At 37.0% G+C, this 21,223-nt stretch overlaps 1 protein-coding gene across 1 annotated transcript in view; it reads right to left on the bottom strand.

Annotated features, from left to right (window-relative positions):
- Positions 1-12,112, bottom strand: part of LUZP2 (leucine zipper protein 2) — a 569,898-nt gene extending 557,786 nt beyond the window's left edge. The window contains exon 1 of the mRNA XM_077114242.1: positions 11,722-12,112. Coding sequence (XP_076970357.1) covers positions 11,722-11,783 — 62 coding nt within the window. The 5' untranslated portion in view covers positions 11,784-12,112. The remainder of the gene's footprint in view (positions 1-11,721) is intronic.
- Between the last annotated feature and the right edge of the window lie 9,111 nt (positions 12,113-21,223).

Raw genomic sequence — 21,223 nt, 5'->3', positions numbered from 1 at the left:
TATGTATACCCACACATGTAAACATACACATAAGCACATATATATATGCAGACACATATACATCTATGCCAATGATTTTAATTTTTTTTTTTTTTTAACATGGACAGGCACCAGGATCGAACCTGGTTCTCCAGCATGGCAGGCACAAACTCTGCCACTGAGCCACCATCGTCGGACCTATGCCAATGATTTTATCAATTACTTTTAACTATAAATATTCAGATGAGTTTGGTAGTCTACAAATGGGTTAAATCTAGAACAGGTTTGATTGTACTATAGACTTCACAGTGCCATCTTCTGGTTAGCAATGGGTGATGCACTTCCAGTAAAACAGCACTCACGTTTCTTAGGAAAATCTGGCAAATATGATTATTATTATTATTATTATTACTGATATCATTATTAGCCCAAGCTCTCCAAACAGACTAAAACTAAGTTCAACTGATGAGTCCATTTCTTTTCACAGCTGTAGAACCAAGTTGACACTATTAGCATATGGGGACGTGTCTGTTCTAAGAATTGGTATGCTAACAGGAGACAGACAACTACCATGAACCAAATACTCACCTGGCTCACACGTCTACATGCATGTGTGACACAAGTCCTTTTTCACACCAGTCTACCTGCAATTCTCACCACCTCTTTTATCTCTGAGCTTCTTCCCCAATGCATGGACCCCACACATTTTACTGTAACTTAAACAGTAAAAATAACTTTTAGCTACTTTTATAAGATATTTTTAAAAATCAATCGATGCATAAGAGAAGCTGAGATAGATATCACACAGCTAGACGGTGAAGAGCTGAGATTAGAATGCGGGTTTGTCGGAATCCCACTCACTTGTTCTTAAACCTCACTGTTAAAACTTGAAAGCCATTGGGAGCCCTGCTGCAAAACACTGTAGGTCACTGCTGCAACTTTGGACAACAACATCCACAAAGAAAGACAAGACTGTATATGACTCTTTTTTCTTTCCATATAGAAGCAAAACGAAATAATCACTTTTAGGGGGAGGATCTTGCTATCTTTAGCTGTTTAACCTGAGAGGAAGTTACGGTTTACCTTCCTTCTCTCACCATATAGACATTTCTAGCTATCTGATTATTTGTTAATTTTTTGTTCATTAATTTGTCAGCAAATAAAACTGCTGACAAATGGGGTAAAAACAACAAGTGTTCAAAAGGTCTCCCTAGGGCTTTACTTTGCACACCAGGAGGTACTGTAGCATGGTGGTTAAGAGCCTGGCTCTGATGATATTTGGCATGAAAATTTAGCTCCACTGTTTACCACTTTATAACCATGGGCAAGTAATCTAACTTCTATATGCCTCAGTTTCCACATTTATAAAGTGGACAATATCAGTGGCCACCTCACAAGTTTCTTTTGATGATTTACATAGCATAAAGTTAAGTATGGTTAGACCTTATTATCATTATCATCTTTTGATTCTTGTTCTTTATTACTCCATAAAAATAACACATCTGATGCTGCACGTAGGAAAAGCACTAAGGCATGTTGCGCATTCTGCTTATTCTAAAAATGAGCATTCGTTTTTCTTCATCATGCAAAACAAACTGCTGTTAATGAAGATAAAAAAGCAGATCATCAAAATTTTAATTTTTACCAGAGTAAACATCAATTCCATTGGTCTGCAAAGACAGATTTCCTGCCCTAAGTAGAAAACAGCAAACACGGATACCACTTTTTTGCTTCACTGACAACTACTTTCTAAACAGAATATGAGCCCCTCATTAGTCCATGTAAAATAGTTTGATATCATTTAGCATTTTCTTGGCCTTTTGCAGAAAGGTAGAAAAATTTTTGCAAAATGTAGAGAATTATTTTCATGTAATTTGATAAATGTAGTCTTGTGTATGACTGGATACTCACTTACTAAACGCATTTATAAACATATGACAATGCATGCAATTTTTGCCAAAAAGTCATCATGGCTACATACCCCTGATTTCAGCTGTGATTTGCATGTTGGTCATATTCAAAAGAGATCAAATCACTTTAAACTCTATAAATCTTATGTACTGGAGAAATGGTTTTCAAACTTTAGTGTCCAAAGGGAACACCTGAGTTGTACGTTAAAATTAAAATCTTTGGCCCCCTTTTTCAGAAACTATAATCTATCTAGTTTAGATTCCAACAATCTGCATTTTTAGGAAGCAACCCAGGGGATACTGATGCAGGTAAATTAAAGAGTACTAGTTTGAGAAGTACTGATCTAAGGGCACATGTAATTTCTATACAGCAGTGGTGAAATTAGTTGGCAACCTTATGTATTTATAATGAAAGTGTCCATTTGGCTGGTATTCAAACTAATGAATTTCTTTGGCTGATTTATTTTAAGATTATTTTTAATGTAGTCATGCCCATTTCTTGAAAACAAACCTTTATTTAGCAATATTGTCTAGTATGAGGATTCTAATTTGTAGTATACATTGTTTATTTTCTTCAGTATATATTTATACAGAGATTAGATTCTATGGGGCGGTAACTAGAGTTTCATTCATAAAACAATCCTCAGAATGGTGGGTTTGTGTCTAACCATTTTCTGGACTAAGGAGCATGGGCCAGTCATTTGCTGTACCCAAAATTCGGTCTCCCTAGTAATAGAGAATTTATAGATATAATGTGCAACAAGGTCATAAGGGTTAAACGACAGAAAGTTAATAACCAGCACACTTTTTACTTAGTCCTCAAAAGTACTGGTTGAATGTGTAACATACATATTCTACAAAATGAGCAACTTAAATAAATATATTTAAGTATATATATACACCACATATCAAACAAAAGGGATTCAATATCTTTCTAAAATGTTGTGTCAGATAAATGATGGTTCCCCAATTTTAATGTGAACTTCTTTGTAGAATATGCTGATACTTTGTGACATGTGTAGGAAAATGTTACTTGCTCTCAACAATATAAACTTTCTCCAACCATATCTGCTTTGTACCAACATGTCACCTCAATTTTTCACGCATTTTCTCAGTTCTTTTGTAATTTAAAGGATTTTTTGCCCACTGCTAAGGGCTAGTATACAAAGATCAGCAATGCACAGCAGTAAACATTTAAAAAGAGAAAAGTAAAACAGAGCAGGAAGGCTAGTGATTATGGATTTTCTTCCCATTCCTTCAGGCTCTGTCCATTCACAGAGCACACAAAGAGCCCTGGTATGATATGCTTCTGTTCCCTCTGCCACCCCAGCAATCTTCCCCCACCACTCTGAGCAGTCTGTGACCCACTGATGGCAGGGTGGGACAACTTAGTCATGAAAATCCAGGACCCTCAACTTCTCAAAGCTTGCTGGCATTCGTGCTGCTGTAGTTTAAGATGTGTTGCTTGGGCACTGCCATCTTTAGGTCAACTTAAACAATGAACTTTATTTTAAAGGCACAACTGAGGGACATAATTTTATTATATGTATAGCAATCATTCCATATATTATGGACAAATAATTTTAATGACCATGTTCAATTTTCAACTATGTTAGGCAACATAATTTAGAGCTTTTAGACTTAGAATGGAAGTCAAGTGATACTGACTTGCCTTATTTTATTTCTTTCCAAATTTGTGGGAAACTAATTCCCTAACTGGGAATAAGATGTTTTAGAATTGGCTTCCACATTGGCCTCAAATTCTCTGCATGAGTTTGGAAAAAAAGTACCATCTACATTAAATTTTCTTCATCTGTAAAAAAAAAAAAAAAGCATAGGACCAAGCTCCAAAAGTACTTCACCAATACTTCTCCCTTTCTAAACCAGTATGAAGCTAAATTATACTAATGACCACTCTTTCTGAAATGTAAGTAGACTCTGGTAGGCTTTTCAATCCCTTGTATTAGATAATAAAAAAAGAAGGGTAATATATTGATTTGTGTTTTTATATGCTAGACATATATAATCATTTATTCAATCCTCTTGGCAAATCTATGAGAGGGGTACTGTTATCACCCCTTTTACTTATGAGAAAAATGTAGTTAAAAGATATTGAAATCATCTATTAACTGATTTTTCTTAAGTTACATAGCAAGACTGATGCAAAAGTTTCTGTTTGATTCCATATTCCTTGGTTTGAGTCCAAACAGCTACACCACTCTCCACATTAATGAGCCACAAAGTGCTTCTAGATGCTGAGTGCATTTTCACTCAGAGTCTGGTGGGTGGGGAATTAGAAAGCCTCATACCCCTCTTCTAGAAGTTAAGCAAGAGGAAGTCACAGAAGGAAGCATCCTCTAGCCAAAGGGGACATGACATGGAGGCCGACTCAGAATCCACAACCGGCCTTACCAGTACCTTAACTCAACTGCCAGGGCTGCTTTGAAGACTGCAAGCCATTGCAAATATTTAGTTCTTTTGCTCCCTAAGCAAAAGGAAAAAATAAAGTAAAATAAAAAGGGAAGCAGTAGAGGAAAGGGAAATCCCTTTAATCCTCATTTAAATTGTAAGCAAGGATTAGAATTTGAGGTACAGCATTTTCTCCTCAAATATTGTCTAAAATGCATTCTACCACAGAAAGGAGTAATTTTTCACATCTTCATGAAATGATCATGCAGTGGGCTCAAATCCCACCCCATCTTGCCACAGGCTCAGTATATTAAACAGAATCTTATCAGGAAATAAACCATGATTTCATTATTCAGACTGTACCAGTCTAAGACTTTGAAATTCAGTTAAGGAATTTATTTATTTTGATTTGTAATAAAATTATTCAATTGCACGCAGATTACATGAAGTGTTATATATATATATATATATATATATATATATATATATATAATACTTAACGTGTTTTAACATTTCCTGAAGGACTGCAAGATACATATGTGCCATTTCACTCAGCTTAAATACATTTTCTTCAATCCTACTAATCATATATATTGTAAATTTTCCATTTTATAGTTGAGAAATTTAAGCCTCAGAGCAGCTAAGACACCTATCCAAAATCACAGTGATTGCGATAGGATGAAATCCATGTTCACCTCACCCCAAAGATTATACATAAACCACGGTGAAAGTACAAATGCATTGTAAATCAAATAAAATGTAATATGGCCATACACTAAAGCTGGATGTGAATGTATTTTCGAGCTCATTTTTGTCCCACAGTAAGTGTGGTGCCAGTTGTACAATACCACAGAGTTGCAGCAGGGATTTAACAGGTGACGAATATATGAACAAATGTCTAGGAACTGCATTTACAGGAAACAGGTTCAATGAAATACTCTTAAAAGCCCCCAAAATATCACCTTACAATAGAATTGAAAGGTCAGCAGGAACCATTATACATATAAACCTTAGAAAGAAATTGCATGCAATGGTGAGAACTCATTAATGACTCTGCTTTGGGTTTTAAAAATGACCTGGAATTTTTTTTAGGTCAGTTCAGTCTTCAAAAATCAGCTGAATACAGGCTGACAAATGGTGTTCAATTCTTCATTACTGTAGTTCCTTTTAAATATAAGAAAGTGTTCCAAATTATTCCGTGTTATCAGGGTATTTGCTTTTAAATTTCTTTGTCCTTGACAATGCCTGGAATAGTTTTGGATACATTTAAGCAGCAGGTATAAATGTCGATTGATTACAGACGTGACAGTAAAACAGAAAGAATGCTGTGGGAAATTTTGAGTTCTAGTTTTGATTTCCCTCTGTGACTTTGGATAGGTCTCAATCACTCTAGGTCTCAGCTTTCTTATCTCTAAGATGAAGGGCTATGGACTAGAACATAATCTTATATTCACAGCATGTTTCCCAATAACAGACTCTTTAAACTCTACTTGAAGAGATTAGAACACTCAGTAGCAACACCTACCAAACAGGCATAATTGCACCACTATCACTACCTATATGGCACTCCCAGTGTTTATGAAAGCGTTTTCAAAACACACAATTCACTTAGTTGCCCTTCAGCTTGTATCTGAGGGAAACGTTTTATTTTCCATGCTCCTTTGCAGCCTATACTCATGAGGTGCAGTTCTTACAGCTTCCAGCCATCATGTACTCTTTCAGCAATGCAAACTTGACGCAAGTTAGGTCTCTTATTTCCTCTTGGCAGCAAATCATAACGTGCTCTCCGCTCCACTCAGACAAAGGATGCCATTGTTGACATACAAACACACACTTATCGCCACAGCAATATATGGCCAAACATTTTGTTTTCATGTAATGATCAGAAATTCCTGGCACATTTGTGAAGAGTTTATAATACAACACGTGCAAACTGGCTGAGATTAGATGATTCCCACAACAGTAGATCTTGAAATTGGCTCAGTATAAGGTCCCTTTCATCTGGTAATATTTAAGACGTAACAGTTGGGCTGCTTCTGTGTCAAAGGCCTTCAAATTGTTCTCCATAGCTAGTGGGGAAAAATTCTCAGTGTTACTTTTTCTTCCTCTTATTCCTCTAAATGTTTGTAACTTTTAGAGATTGCTATTAAATGATTAAATCAATAAACAAGTAGCAAATAGAGCCACAAAGACTTTTTAATTAATCCTATGTCCTTAGTTTAAAAGCATCTTGTTTTCTTCACTGACTTCTTTTCATAGTTTTGTTGATATTATGATTTATGAAGTAGAAATAGGATTAAATTTTTAATAGGGATACAAGTTAAACAGCTAAATATATACTTTTGAGCTAAATCACATTCTATTTGATTGGATTAAATTTCCCAATTTTTCATGGTGTTCACCAAAGTACAGAATACCATCCAGGAACTTGGCCAACAAAACACTTCTGAAAAGAACTCATTTGTTTACCAGGTAACCCTCATTATACCTCTTGATTCCTCTCTTCTCTGTCGACATTCCCTTTCTTTTGGATGATGAGTGTGTTTCTTCTTAATTTGGTCTCATCCACTTGAATTGCATCCAAGTTTTTATTTGTTCTGCTATATCTGCTATATTTTATCATGATACTAAGATTTCATGAAAAAAATTATAACAATAGAGTAATAGGTGCTTAGGCTAACCCCTATGGAATATTTACCATGTTCCAGTAATAAACTAAACTCTTCACAGATCAACTCATTCAGTACTTACCACAATCCTCTAAAATAGGTTCTATGAATAGTCCTGTTTTCTACTTGAAGAAACTATCATAGAGAGGGTATTTGCTTAATGACACAGAGCTAGCAAGTGGTACATGATATTGAAGACAATTAAAAATATTCTCCCTCTCGTTGTTTTTCAAAAATAGGATTTACTTCTGATACTCTTTATTTGGCATTATTTGCTGTGTCCTCCTAAGGTTTTTTTTTTTTTTTAATTTACCCAATTTTGTCTTAAATAATTAAGATGGCTAGGTAAGGATAACATGTATGTGTAAGAAATGTGCTGATTTGGACTGACCTGATGCCTCATGCACTAACTGACTCATTGCAGGCTCGCTCTTAATGTGTGATAAAGAAAACATCAAAGATAAATATCTCTAAAGGGATGAACATACTTTCAAATGGATGTTGTAGATTTCCCAGAAAAGGAAACATAATTTTAAAAAGTCTCTGTTCAAGCAACTCATTTAAAAGTGTTAGTTAACTCCTAATAAAAGGATGGTATTCTAGTTACAAGTGCATACACACACACACAACACAAGCACAGTCCCATAACACATGTAAGAAAACATCTTTTAAGTAGAACCATATGCCTCCAGTCATTTCAGTGATTTTTGTTACTTGTTGGAAGGTCAAATTCTTCCTTTTTATTATATGAGTTTGGTTTAGGCAATTGTCCAATCAAATCATAAATGCAGAGATGTCCCTATCATTATTAATAAAGAAAATTTTAAAAACTGCTGTTGGAAATAAACCAAAGCCCAGAATTTAAATTTGAGAAGCCAAAAAACTTTCTCTGTGTTATCCTTTTAGCATGGGAAAGACTTTTCCCTAAGCTGATTACACAGAGTGGTACAGATCATATCATAAATACATTAATGGACATAGGTTTATAGAAAGGTGTATATGTGACAGCCCTACTTTCTGTACAAACTCAAAATATCTTAGTCCTATTGAGAAGGATTAAATTAAGACTGCTTTCTACATCTAATTTATATGCTTCAAAAATAATTTTTGCGTCCTTATTGTATACTAATTGTCCTTTCTTTTCTCCTACACTTCAACTTGATCCTAAGGTTAGGTTAAGGCACAGAGCAAACAGGAACTTGGGGCATCACCAAAATATAGGATTGTCTAAAAATAGATACCAAAGTAAACATGTGGTGTGACTGCTGATCAGAGGGCCCAGGAGAGACCTAAAAGGTGATTCCTACAGGGAGGACAGATAACCAACCATCTGCTTAAAGTTCTTACTTGAGGTAAAATCACCAGAAGTCAGGAGACCTTCACTCCTCCCCTGCCATGTCTCTCTCCCCCTTAAGTCATTTAAAACTTAACAAACCAAAGGCATCAAGAGTAGAACCACCGCACAAAGGAACAGAGGTTCAGCAGACTAAAGCACAAGCCTTCTCCAGCTCCCCATGATTCCCTTTTCACCAAGAACTTCTAAAGATTTTTTCATCCCACCATTCCTTTCAATACCTAGACTACTTCTTTCTAAAGTGAATTACTGGCTGCCTTGGAATAGCAATTCAATATTTCTATAGGCGGAGGTTATTTAAAAAGTACAGTCATTCAACCCTGCAGCTATTAAAGTGACATATTTGTTTGCTTCCTTTGACCACATTTATTTGTTCACAGGTTAAATGGGCTTTTTGTATTTAGTCATGATTCATATAATTAACTTGCTTTCTCCGAGTTTACATGTACTTTCTGAGCAAGGAATGACAATATGCCAAGAAATTAAACAGTTCTCTTTAACTCAATGGGGTTTGCCAGTAAAACACAGAGACATTCTTGGCTAATGTTGAAGGTGAACATTTAGCTTTCTTTTGGGATAACTAAAAGAACTCTGATTGGGGACATTTGATGTTTACTATGTGGAAATTATGGACTTCTGTGCTTTGGAATTTAAAGTTGCTACATAAAAGGTGGGGAGGAGAAACAATCAAAAACTGAAAGTTGTTAAAAAGTACATATTTAAAAGGCAGAATTAATTGTTTTAAATTTTTATCCCTATGGTTAGAATACTACAGTACAGTGACTTTCTTTTCTCTATTTGCAGCATATGCTTCAGTTAACACATTACCTAAAACAGACTGAAATTTAGACTTTTTGGAAAGGGTAATAGCAAGATATTAAGAGATTATTACCAGAGAAAGATACATCTAAACAAATATATTGTTCCATCAAGAATCTCAGCTCCACATTCTCTGCACTTTGAAAAGAACTTGACAACAGAAGACAGGTGACACCACCCAAAGGCTCTAGGAGAAACTGGCAGGTGCCACTGTCTACTAATTTCCAAGCACGTGAAATGGCATTTCCTTCACCACTGACTAACAAACTTAGTTATCAGAATTCTTTGGCTTGAAAACCTACTGTCACAGGTGGCTATGGCTGAGCTAGACAGTTTTCCCAGCAGGAAAATAAGCTCACCTCTACTAATGCAACTGTTCTTCCAAACTTGTTCTGTTTCAGCTCTAACCAGCACATTAACCATATGCTTACAAGAACTCTTAAATGTTGCAAAGAGAATGGCCTTCTGTTAGAGTCCATTAAAACATAATCCTTTCTTGCAAAATGACATATTGACAGTATCATATTTATTTTCAAATTTACTCACAGTCACAAGGTACTCTGGTTATGCAGTAAAATAAATTGCTACAGAGTAATCACGCTAACAAGACATGCCACTATTATAACGGTCTCATTTTCAGGTTCAGCATCTTCTTTTTGATGAATTGGCAATTGAAAGGCATTTTAATGAAGAACCTGTCATAGTTCTCACATACAACCAACAGTGCAAGTTTCATATCCAGAGTGAACTAAAAATGACTACTCTGTTTTTGTTCTGATAAATGTGTTGACTATTTTAAGGATTTCATTCCTATAGAAATTAATTAGCATTTACATAAAAGCGAGAGATGATTTTTTAGCCCAATACAGCCAACATTAAAACTTTTGGAAGTTAGAGACTTCAGTGCTTCCTGGAACACTTAAATTATAGCACACTTAAAAAAAACAAACGTACCTAGGGAACATGGGGGATTTTCACTGTACTTAAACCACTGCACTGTGGGCTGGGTTTCCATTGTTTAAACATCTACTATTTTATGCATAAGTTGCCAGACATCTTCCTAAGTACCCAAACTTTGAGAAGTTCCTTTCTCTAGAATAATTTCCAAGTAATTATTAAACTATAACACAAGACTTCTAAGTGAATAGCAAGAAGCTTCAAAGAATAACTGTGAAGCACAATTTGCATTGAGCTGTTTAGAGCTAACCACAAATATCCAAATGGGTATTATAACTGGAGCAAGTTATTACAATACTAGGGAAGAAAGGGTTGTTTTTTTCAATTTTATTTTATGAAGTAAAGTGAAAAGCAAACCTTAGAAGAAATTTTTAAAAATACAGCTCACATTCTATATTAATCTGTGGAAGTCACCTGGGCTTTGTTAGCAAGAAGAGGCTAAATTCAACAACTATTGAAGCTAAATCAAATAGTCACTAAACTGGAGGAGAGTATGGCTACATGGACCCCAAAACGGATATATATACATTAAGAATGATCTCAAAATTTTACTGTCTCAATTATTTAAAGGGAGTGAGTTTTCCTCATGCTTCTCAATATCAGAATTAGATGTAAACTTATTTCCCCTCTTCATTTTCCAACAGATGAACAATCACATAAAGTTTCTATTCATGTAGATTCATCCTGTCTGGGTTATTTTATTATACAGTAGCCAAGGGAAAGAGGCTTCTGCCAATATGAGCTAAGGGCAAGCAGAATAAAGACTCAGTCCTGGGCAGTGAAACAGTTCATCCTTGTGCTGCTCTTGTGGAAAAAGAAAGCAAGCCCATCACCAACTTTGGGACTTGATCAACAGTGGAGAGTTACCAAACTCTCCATCAGTGCATTTTAAACCCCCACTAAAAATAGCTCCTCTGTGCTCTGGCTTAAAGTCCTATCTATGGCTAGTGATGGAGCACAGTACTTAATTGTTTGTGCATCAGCACTCTGACAGTGTCTTCTAACTTTTAATGGCCTAGTGTGTTATTTAATTAGATCTTCTCACAAGATCAGTCCAATGAAAACTCACAATTCCCTAACCACTAAGCCTACCCAAGATGTTAAACACAGGCCATTTCAGGAGTCCAGGGACTTTCGAAAAGTTCTTAGCATCTTCCAGGGTCAATCTGATTTCACTGGTTTCCTGGACCTTAAATCAGACACGCTTATTGGGGGAGGGGAGAAGGGTACTGTGACTATTGAGACAGCTCCAATGAAAGAACACACGCTGGTGATATTCTTCTCTTTGTCTATTTCCTTTCTTACTTTAGTCTCTCGGTTACCAGCACGTTGTATGTTCGCTTCTACCAGGGCTGGAGAGAAAAAAAAAATCTTTGGAAAAGAAAAGCTTTGGTTCCTGCATGGGGAGCAGCCCTGAGACTTTCTCCAAGTGGTTGTGATAATTAGAAAAGGGATTTGCTGTCCCCCGAAGGATTTCAGAACCCAAATCATAGAGGGACCCTCTAACTTAGGCGGGAGATGGGAACAGCTGAACTGTCCTCAGCCCCTATGGGCGCCCTGCTGTAGGAACAGCCTCGCACCGGCAGTGCCCCTGGGCTCAGGTCACTCCGGCTCCCGGACTCACCTGGTGCTGAGGACCAGCGCTGGCAGGAGAGGCAGCAAGTAGTGAGCTGGGCTGAATTTCATGCTGTCGCCTGCCGGGGTCCTCCTTCCCTCGCTGCCTCGGTCTCTAGCCCCCTCGGGTCCGGTCGCTACTCGGCGTCCGGCTCTGTCCCCGGCCGGCGGCGAGCCCTCTCCAGCGGCGGACGGGCAGAGATGGACAAACTGACCGCCGCCTCGCGAAGGCAGAAGCTGGGAGCGGGGAGTGAGCTCCGGGAGTGATGTCACCCGCGGCCGAGGCGAGCCCTGCGCGGGATCGCTCGGCGGCGCCGCTGCCAAGCCCGGAGGGCGCGTTGTCACTCGCGCTGGAGGCGGCGGCGAGAAGAAGGAGGAGGTGCCCAGTGGCCGCCCCCAGCGCTCGGGTCACCCGGCTGCGCTCCGGCCGGGGCCGATCATTTATTCCCGCTTCTCCCGAGGATGGGGAGGGGCGGGGCAAGGGCGAGGATCTAATCTGCCAATAATTGCACCGGCGGACTCAACACGAGGCGAGACTGAGTTCACTGGAAAAGACGCTTAGGGTGGCAGGCAGGGGCCTCTCACCTGATTAAACGGTGCATGGAGGAACGGCGCTCTAAGAGGACTTTTTAAATGTTGTTCTAATTAAAAATGCACAAAGATCCACCAGCTGCGGGTGGAAGGACAGCAGGAGCAGCCGGAGTGCGCAGCGGCCAGAAATGTACCTGGAGCCCATAACGCCATCTCAAGCTTCTTAATCCTCAAAAGTGGACTATAAAGGGATTTCGGGGCCGTTGAGACTTCTGCTGCTTCCTAGGGTTTGAAGATTTCTGATATTCCTTTGATTTCAAATCGTCTGCTCCTACTTGCAGCAGCCAGTGCATATGAAGTTGGTCACCCAAGATCACTGACGGAAAGGATCTCTTTCCTCTGGTGAGACGCACTAAGGAGAAATAACTGAAGAGAAATTCATCAGAATGTTCACAGTAATTAACTCAGAGTGGTGGGATTGTAGAGTAGAGGATTCTGTGTCATTTTGTTTCCTATATTTTCCTAATTTTGTATTAAAAAACACTCAAGAGTCAAGAAATTTTATTTTGAAAAAATAATTAGAAAAATGAGCTATTAAAAAATAACATTTTGCAAAAGTAATTCTCTAAAACAGATGGAACATCTACCGAGATGTTCCATTTTAGGACCTTTACAAAATGGTATGTTTTAACATTTCTGCGGAATATCCTTGTTAAATAACAATTTATTATCACTTTTCATATATTGTTTCATTTGCATTCACAACAGCCATTCCAGAAAAAAAAATGAGCTGAAAACAGTGGAAACTCAAGCCCATCAAGATCTGGGCTTGATTTTTTTTTTTTTTTTTTTTAACAAAGTACTGTTTGTTCCTAAGTTCTGTTGCCTTAAACAGCACACTGAGCCCAGTGGTTGACTCACAGTTAGTGTTGAGGTGCACCAAGGACCCCAAAGGGGAAATATCAACTGACCTCCAGGAATTCCTATCCAAAAGGTTCAGCTCATAGTCCATATTTGAGGGGCAAGCAATTTACAGTTAACAGTAAGAATTAGTTCACTTTAATCCCATTTTTGAAGATATTATTTGTAGAAAAAATGTATCTGCTGTGAAGCTTTATTTTAAAGAAGACACATGTTTAAAGAATAAAAACTATGTAATTTACTGTTTTTGTTTTGTTGTTGTTAATAGAATTAAAATTTAAGCCATTCAGGCAGAACAGATGTTGTTTTAAAACTCCAGACTGCTAACATGGATGAGTAAGAACTTTTGCAACTTGATACCAGCCCCTTGGGCAATTGTTAAGATTCACTACAGTTAAACTAGGTATATACAAACCAACTCATTTCTGAATTGCATGTCATTTATAAAGAACCGTGACACCACACTTTGCTAAAGCAGAACTTGGACCCCAAGGGGGAACATGTATTTCAATTTACTTCTGCCAACATTTTCTAACAATGGCTTTCCTGCTCAGTTTGGAAGGTGATCATTTGAGTTTCATACTTAACAAGGACATATGGATGCTTGGTGATAAAAAACAAACAAACAAACAAAAAAAAACCCTAATGTGCGTGTTAGGAAATAACACTCCTATGTAGAACACATTTTTGTTACACAACAAGTTTGCATTCATTTTCTTATTTCATAATGAAGCCAAGTGTGATAATCGTATTTATTATTCTACACTTTTGCAGTTGAGATGACAGTCTCAGTTGAAATGATTTCTCATGCTGACTTAACAAATATAGTGAAAATGGCATTCAAATTCTACCTTTATTATTCCAAAATTCATTTTTTGAACAATAATTTGTATACCTACATAAGAAAAGACTTTCCACAGCTTAAATATTATTTTTACTACATGCACAACATAAAACCACAGACTCCCCAAGACTACCAGCCAAGAAAGAGAGGTAGCAGAATGAAATTTTCTTAGACTGTGCGCCTAAGAGTTCTGTTGTTCCTCTATATTGGATACCTATAAACAATCATAGGTTTGTTGGCTCCCTGTCCTTTTTTTTTTTTTTTTTGCCAGCAAAAATAGACAACTAAGTTAGCAAGGCAAGACAGCATCAAGTAAACACATATTGGAAGTGAGATTTTGGGAACTCCTGCAGATTTAGAAGACTGAAGTATTATATTCTGAATTCCAGTACAGATCTACCTCGCAACAGAAGTCTTTTCTTCTCAAGGAATTACAGAATTGTAAGTCTTCATTGCCCATGACATTCTGTCCACACTGTCACAGGAAAACTCAAACCCACAATCGGTTGTATAGCTTCAGAGAGTTGGTATTTGAATCTTAAAGATCTACTAGTGCAGAAGGCAGGTTTACTTAGCTGGCGCCACTTATCTTTCAACGAATCTTAACACTGGCTCAGCAAAAGTTATTTGCAGCAACCACATCCCAGTCTGGAAAAAGGATATCAAGAAAGATCACGCAGTTATACTGATAATACAGTATCCATTAAGTATTAGGATTAAGAGACATTCAAGCTATTTTAACAGTTTTATTAAGATTTATTTCAGATTTCAAAATATTCACCACTTGAAAGTGTACAATTCAGTGGTTTTTAGTACATTCACAGGGTTATGAAACCACTGATAATTGCAGCATATTTTTATCACCCCCAAAGGAAAACCCTGTACCAGGTAGCAGTCCCTCACTATTTCCCTATCCCTCACTCCCCTACCCCCACCCCATTTTCACTAATATCATGTCTGTCTCTATTTCCCTATTCTTGATATTTCCTACAAATTGTATCATATTGTAGGTGATCTTATATAACTGACTTCTTTCACATTTGTGTTTCAAAGCTTATCCACGTCACAGCATGTGTCAGTACTCTATTCCTTTTTATTGCTGAATACTATTCCACTGAATATATACATCACATTTCATTTATATATTCATCAACTGATGGAACTTTGGGTTGTTTCCATATGCTGGTTTTTAGGACTAATGCTCTATGAACATTCATTTACAACCTTTTGTGTGAACATATATTTGCAATTCTCTTGAGTTTATACCTTGGAGTAGAATTATTAGGTCATATAGTAACTCTATGTTTAACTCTGTGAGGAACTGCCAAAAATGTTTTCCAAAACAGCTGCCTGCCTGCAATGTATGGTTTCCACTTTATCCACATCCTCGCCCACAAGATTATCACCTAAATTTTTACTATAGTCACCTTAGCGGATGTGAAGTGATATTTCCCTGTGGTTTTGATTTGCGTTTATCTGATGGTTAATGATATTGAGTATCTTATCATGTGCTCATTGGCCATTCTACTGGCCAATAAGTCAACAGAATGGCCAATTTGTCTATTCAAATATTTACCCATTTTTAATTGGGTTGTCTTTTTACTGTTGAGTTGTAGTAATTCTTTATGTACTCTGAATACAACTCCCTTATCAGACAGGTAAATCAAAAAATGATTTTTTTCTTAATACATTTGTGATGGCATTACTTGCAGAAAAGTTTTTAATTGTCATGAAGCCCAGTTTATCTATTTTTTTTTCTTTTGTTGCTTGTATTCTTGGTGTCGTATTTAAGAAGCTTTTCCCCAACCCCAGGTCAAAAAGATTCATTCTATGTGTTCTTTTATGAATTTTACTGTTTTAGCTCTTACAGTTACACCTACAATCCATTTCAAGTCAATGTGTGTATATGGTATGAAGTAAGATTGCAGCTTCGTCCCTTTGTGGGCTGTAAGTTGTCCCAGCATCATTTGTTAAAAATAGTATTCTGTCCCCTGTTTTATTTGTTACCATTTTTATCCCCCACTCTTTATTTTATTGTTCCTTTATTATTTATCTCTCAGAGTAATACCTCTCTCTCAATTCTGGGTTTCCTTTTCTTCCCTTATATCTGAAACCCTACTATACTCAGAATTTCATACTTGATCCATTTCTTTTAAAACTCTATTTTATTCTTCCCCAATTGAACTCATGACTTTTATGGTTTGTATTCTCCCCAATATAGTCATGGGTCTCCAAATTTATTCCAGCCTCGACTTCTTTGCTGAGCCCTTACCTAGATTTCCTTAAGTACTGTCAATTCAAACTCAGTCACATTGACATCTTTGTCTTCCTCCCTTTGCCTGATCCTCCTTTTGTATATTTCCTTGTACCTCCATCAAACCAATCACTCAGTTTTTAAATCTGAGAGTCATCATTACTCCTACCGATCCCATATATAGGCAATTGGTAAATCCTATAGATTTACATACTAAGTATGTATTTATATCAATCACCCCATATCTTTATTATATATCACAATTTCTCTGCTTAGGGATTCGTCATCTCTTGACTCAGAAATACGTTACTTACTCCCTCAAATCCAAGTCTCATGACATGGTGGACTGTTACAAGAACCATGACATGTGGTGGATTGCTTTGGTACTGCACTTAAAATATATGTGTGTTCCTGTACCTTCCTTACTCACTGTATTATAAATATGTTGATAGTATGAGAGGGACATTTCTCATTTTTTTCTATGCAAAGGAAGGAAAAGATAATGTACAAAATCATAATTTTTCTTTAAGCATTTTCTAAACCAAGTATTATTTTTATTCAGATATCTGGAAACCCTGAGGTTAATAAGAACTGTAAAAAGATGATTTATGTGATTCATTCAAAACATGGTTCCCATTTCAAAATTCACTTTTTTCCCTTGCTAATTAAAACCTTCCACAAGGAAATTCCTAATAGTAATGACAATTATTGATTAAAAATTTAAAAAAACCTTCTAATAGAGTAAAAGTAAGTATAATATTAGGCTAATTCAGATGTCTTGGCTTCATGCAAACAAAACAACAGCAAAAATACAAAAGCAAAACAAAAGCAAACACAAAAAATAAAACGCAACAAAAAATTCAATACCATCTAGTTCTTTTGAGATTTCCACCAAAATGGCTTTGACCCATTGATTCCCCACCTTCTTGGTGTCTGAAGTTTGTTGAAGGACCCTCAAATAGGACTTCCCCAATGAGGAAAAGAAGCTTCAGGCTCTTCTACCCGTCATTATCCTTGTTGCCCTGGAAACAATCTCATGTCCTCCTCTTTGCTGGCGTCACTTTGAGTGTAGGTCATCTTGGGGCTGGGTCTATCCACATGAAGAAAGAACTAGAAATGCACAGTAACAAAGAAAACAATTTCTCTGCTTACCTTTAGCCAAATCCTCCATGACTCTGGGGACTGACATGTCCACATTCCATGGGATATGCTGTAAACTGAGCAGTCTGATGAAAACTTCAATAAGTTCCCCAGGAAAAGCTGACTGACTGAAGTAAAGATAACATTCTCTCTTTCTGACTACTGAAATCATCCGTTCACGCCATAAGGTCTTCAGCTGATTAGATGAGACTTCTCCGATTCCTGAAGGCGACCTCCTTTGTTGATTGTAGATATAGTCAGCCATAGATGCAATCAACTGGCTTATGATTTAAATCCATGAAATATCCTCACAACTAACAATCAGACCCATGCTTGCTTGACCAACAACTGGACACCACACCTTAGCCAAGTTGACATATGAAGTAAAGTATCACAATGATGACGGTCCTTCTAATTTCTACTCATATAGTGACTAGGAAATCATCCACCTATTTATAATTCCATCCACCCATCATATATATCCATTCAACCAATATTTATTGGGAGCATCTTATATGCTAGGCACTGTGCTAGTCTATAACCAATGCTATATGGATTCTAGTGGAGCAGCAGTTAAACATGCAATTATAAAATAATCATATAAGTGCACTGAAAGGATAAGCAAAAGATATGATTGGAGGCTTTTAACTCAGCTGTTGGAGTCTAGAAATTTTCTCAGAGAAGATGACACCAGTATAAATCATGGCAGACAGAAGGAGTTTAAACAGAGAATACAGAGATGGTCCAAGGTCTGAGCTCTGGTACTTCTCATTGGTTCTGAGACCATGAGAAGTAACTTGTTCTCTTAAAATATAATGACCTCATAAAATAGCTGGGAGGACTCAATGCTGTTTTGAGAGGTCCCATGACTATGCTCAAGGTCAGTGAGTTGCCAGAAGGATTACAGAACTCAATAGCAGATTATATTCTAAGTGAAGTTTGTTATAGCAAAGCACAAGCAAAGTGAAAGCAAAGAAATATCCAGAGAGTTTAGACCAAAAATTCTGAGTCCTTCCCTCACAAAGTTGCACAGGATATACTTTCTCTCTAGCACTGAACTATAGGCATACACATAAGATGTTTCTGCCTTGGGAGGCTCACTCATATTTTAGGGCTTAAGACTTTTATTGAGGGCTGCCGTAAAAGAACATTCCCATTATGTGACTCCAGCATATATATCATATGCTAAGCCGTGCTAACAAGCTGCCTTATTGCTTCCCAGATATACATTACAATATCTTCAATCACTAATAGGGACAATTAAGGGCCATGTTCTCAGGAGTTGGGCAAATGTCAGTCACGGTTCTATCCTCCCATGGAGTCATGCAAGGATCAGATTTGCAATGTTCACCCTTTCCTCACCTTGAGACTTTGAGAAGTGATCTGATTATGTGGAAAATAATAGCACCTATATCATAAGATTTCTGTGACGATTAAATGTCTATAAAATGCTGCAGAATGTGCTTAATAAATTTAGCTATAATACTATAAAACTGAATATTCATGTTATGTAATATATCATTAGGAAATTACAAATATTTTATGCTTATAGTGGAGACTTTTGCAGTAGTGGTTAGAATGGACTGTTAGCAGTGGGTGACAAAGTGTTAGAAATAAGGTTGGAGAGATAGAAAGAGTCAGTGCCACAAAACATCTTATCAAAGCAAAGGATTGAAGTTTATTCTGGAAATATGGATAGACATTGAAATATTTTAAATAAATGTGTTGTGTTAGCCACAGAGATGATCCCCAATGACTCTGATTCCTGGGATATACACCTTTGCATAGTTTCCTCCTACAAGCTCTAGGATGGATCTGTTTAATAAATAGATTATATTAGAAGTAATGGTTAGTTCTGAAATTAAATTATAAAATATACCGAAGTTTCTGTTTCTCTCTTTCTTTCTCAGCTGCAATGTGAGGACCTATGGACAAGTCCAGATGGTGAGGAACTGAAGTCTCTGCCAACAACCATATGAGTGAGCTTGGAAGCTAATCCTTCAGTTCAGTCAAGCCTTGAGATGACTGCATTCCTGGCTGACAACTTGACTGCAAACTCAAGGGACCCTGAGCCAAATATCCCCAGCTAAGCAACCCTTACTTTCCTGACCAACAGAATGTATGAAACAATACATGTTTTCCGTTTTAAACTGTTACAGAATAACTAAAATAGCTGTAAGAGGATCAAATGTGTGTCTAAAACATTAATATTGCAACTTACTTTGGTAAATGATTTACCCTGCATTTTACGTATTAAATTTTACCAAATTTTTAGCAATGTAGAACTGCAAGCCACTTTAAAAATCTATTTGTTAATTATCTTTCAAGGGTGCATGATATTCTTTAGCAAGTGCTAACCCTCATATAATGTCTTAAAGTTTACACAGTGCTTTTTAAGAATAAGAAATAATTTAATCCTTAACACAATTATGTGGAGTAGGAGTTCTTATCTCCAGTGTATAAGTATAAAAGCTCAGGAAGTTACCTGTGTCCAAGGTCATACAGTTGTGCCTAAGCATGAATTCAATTTGCCTGCGTATTTTAGAAATAAGAAAATTGAGGGACTGTACCTAGACCAACATCAACAGTTCACCAATCCCTGTGGAGGATTTAAATCTTGGTTTATCTTCTTTCCAATCCAGTTATTTTTCTGAATAACGCTAGAAGCAAGCTAGTACTTTTACACACTCTGAACCATGGTAAAGATAGATAGATAGATGATAGATAGATAGATGATAGATAGATAGATAGATAGATAGATAGATAGATAGATAGATAGATAGATATAGATAAATAGATTATAGAAAGAAAGAAAGATTGCACTATGTGCACCAAGTAAATATTTTGGGATCTTCATTCACTCCTTGACTCTTTTCTTTTTAATTGGATTCATGTTCCCCAAAACTATAATTACCAAGTGTAGAGCCAGATTACTTTTTCAAAACAACCGATCTACAAAATGAAGCTATTTCCTAATTCACTTAAGCTCTCCCAACTTTAAATTTTTGTAGTAAAAAAAAAAAAAAAAATTTCGTAGAGCATTTTCATCACTCTCCCTATGGTTAAAATAGCCTTTTTCTAGCTTTTATTAAAGTGCAGCATATTGGCTTTATTTAAATGCAGACTTTTGGGGAAAAATATAGTAATGAAAGATTCAAACCTTTAGAATATCACTAAAGAAGATATTGATATATACAATTTTATCTTTCCCTTGCTAGGGAGAGTTATACACATGCCTCAGTCTTTTCTGTTTCTCTTCCATAAAAAAACAAAAATAAAATCATGTACTTAGCTACTGATTTTGGCACTTACTCCAAAGGGTCAGACCAAGAGATTATATAGGCCACAGGCACATTAGCAAAGTCTTACATTTTGTCAGATCATATTACCAAAACGCTTCTGCATGTGCTGCTGAAATTTCATATTAAAACTCAGCTGAAGTCTTCTGGCTGCCCAAGACAGAAGTGTAAGATGTTCCAGGGAGCTGTCCCCCACAGGATCTTTAAATAACTAATCAGTAATCCTCAAAACTCCAGAAAACAGTTAAAGGGTTGTAGTAACTGGCCAAGTGCTAAATCAAGAAAACGCAGCTTTAAAAATAGTAGGAGGGCTGTGCAATGGTGGCTCAGTGACAGAGTTCTCGTCTGCCATGCCAGAGACCCAGGTTAGACTCTGGAGCCTGCCCAGGCCAAAAAAACACAAAACAACCAAAAACAGTAGGGGAAGCTTGTGGCTCCTTGCTGACCCCTCCTCAGACCCTTCTGGGCACAGAGTACTGCTGACCTGTGCTCCCATTGAGGATCCCTGGCCCTTTGCCAGAAA

Source organism: Tamandua tetradactyla, chromosome 8 (genome assembly GCF_023851605.1).
Source record: "Tamandua tetradactyla isolate mTamTet1 chromosome 8, mTamTet1.pri, whole genome shotgun sequence".
In the NCBI taxonomy this organism is placed as follows: Eukaryota; Metazoa; Chordata; class Mammalia; order Pilosa; family Myrmecophagidae; genus Tamandua; species Tamandua tetradactyla.
The sequence above is the reverse complement of the archived record's forward strand: the minus strand, read 5'-3'. Positions and strand labels throughout refer to the sequence as shown.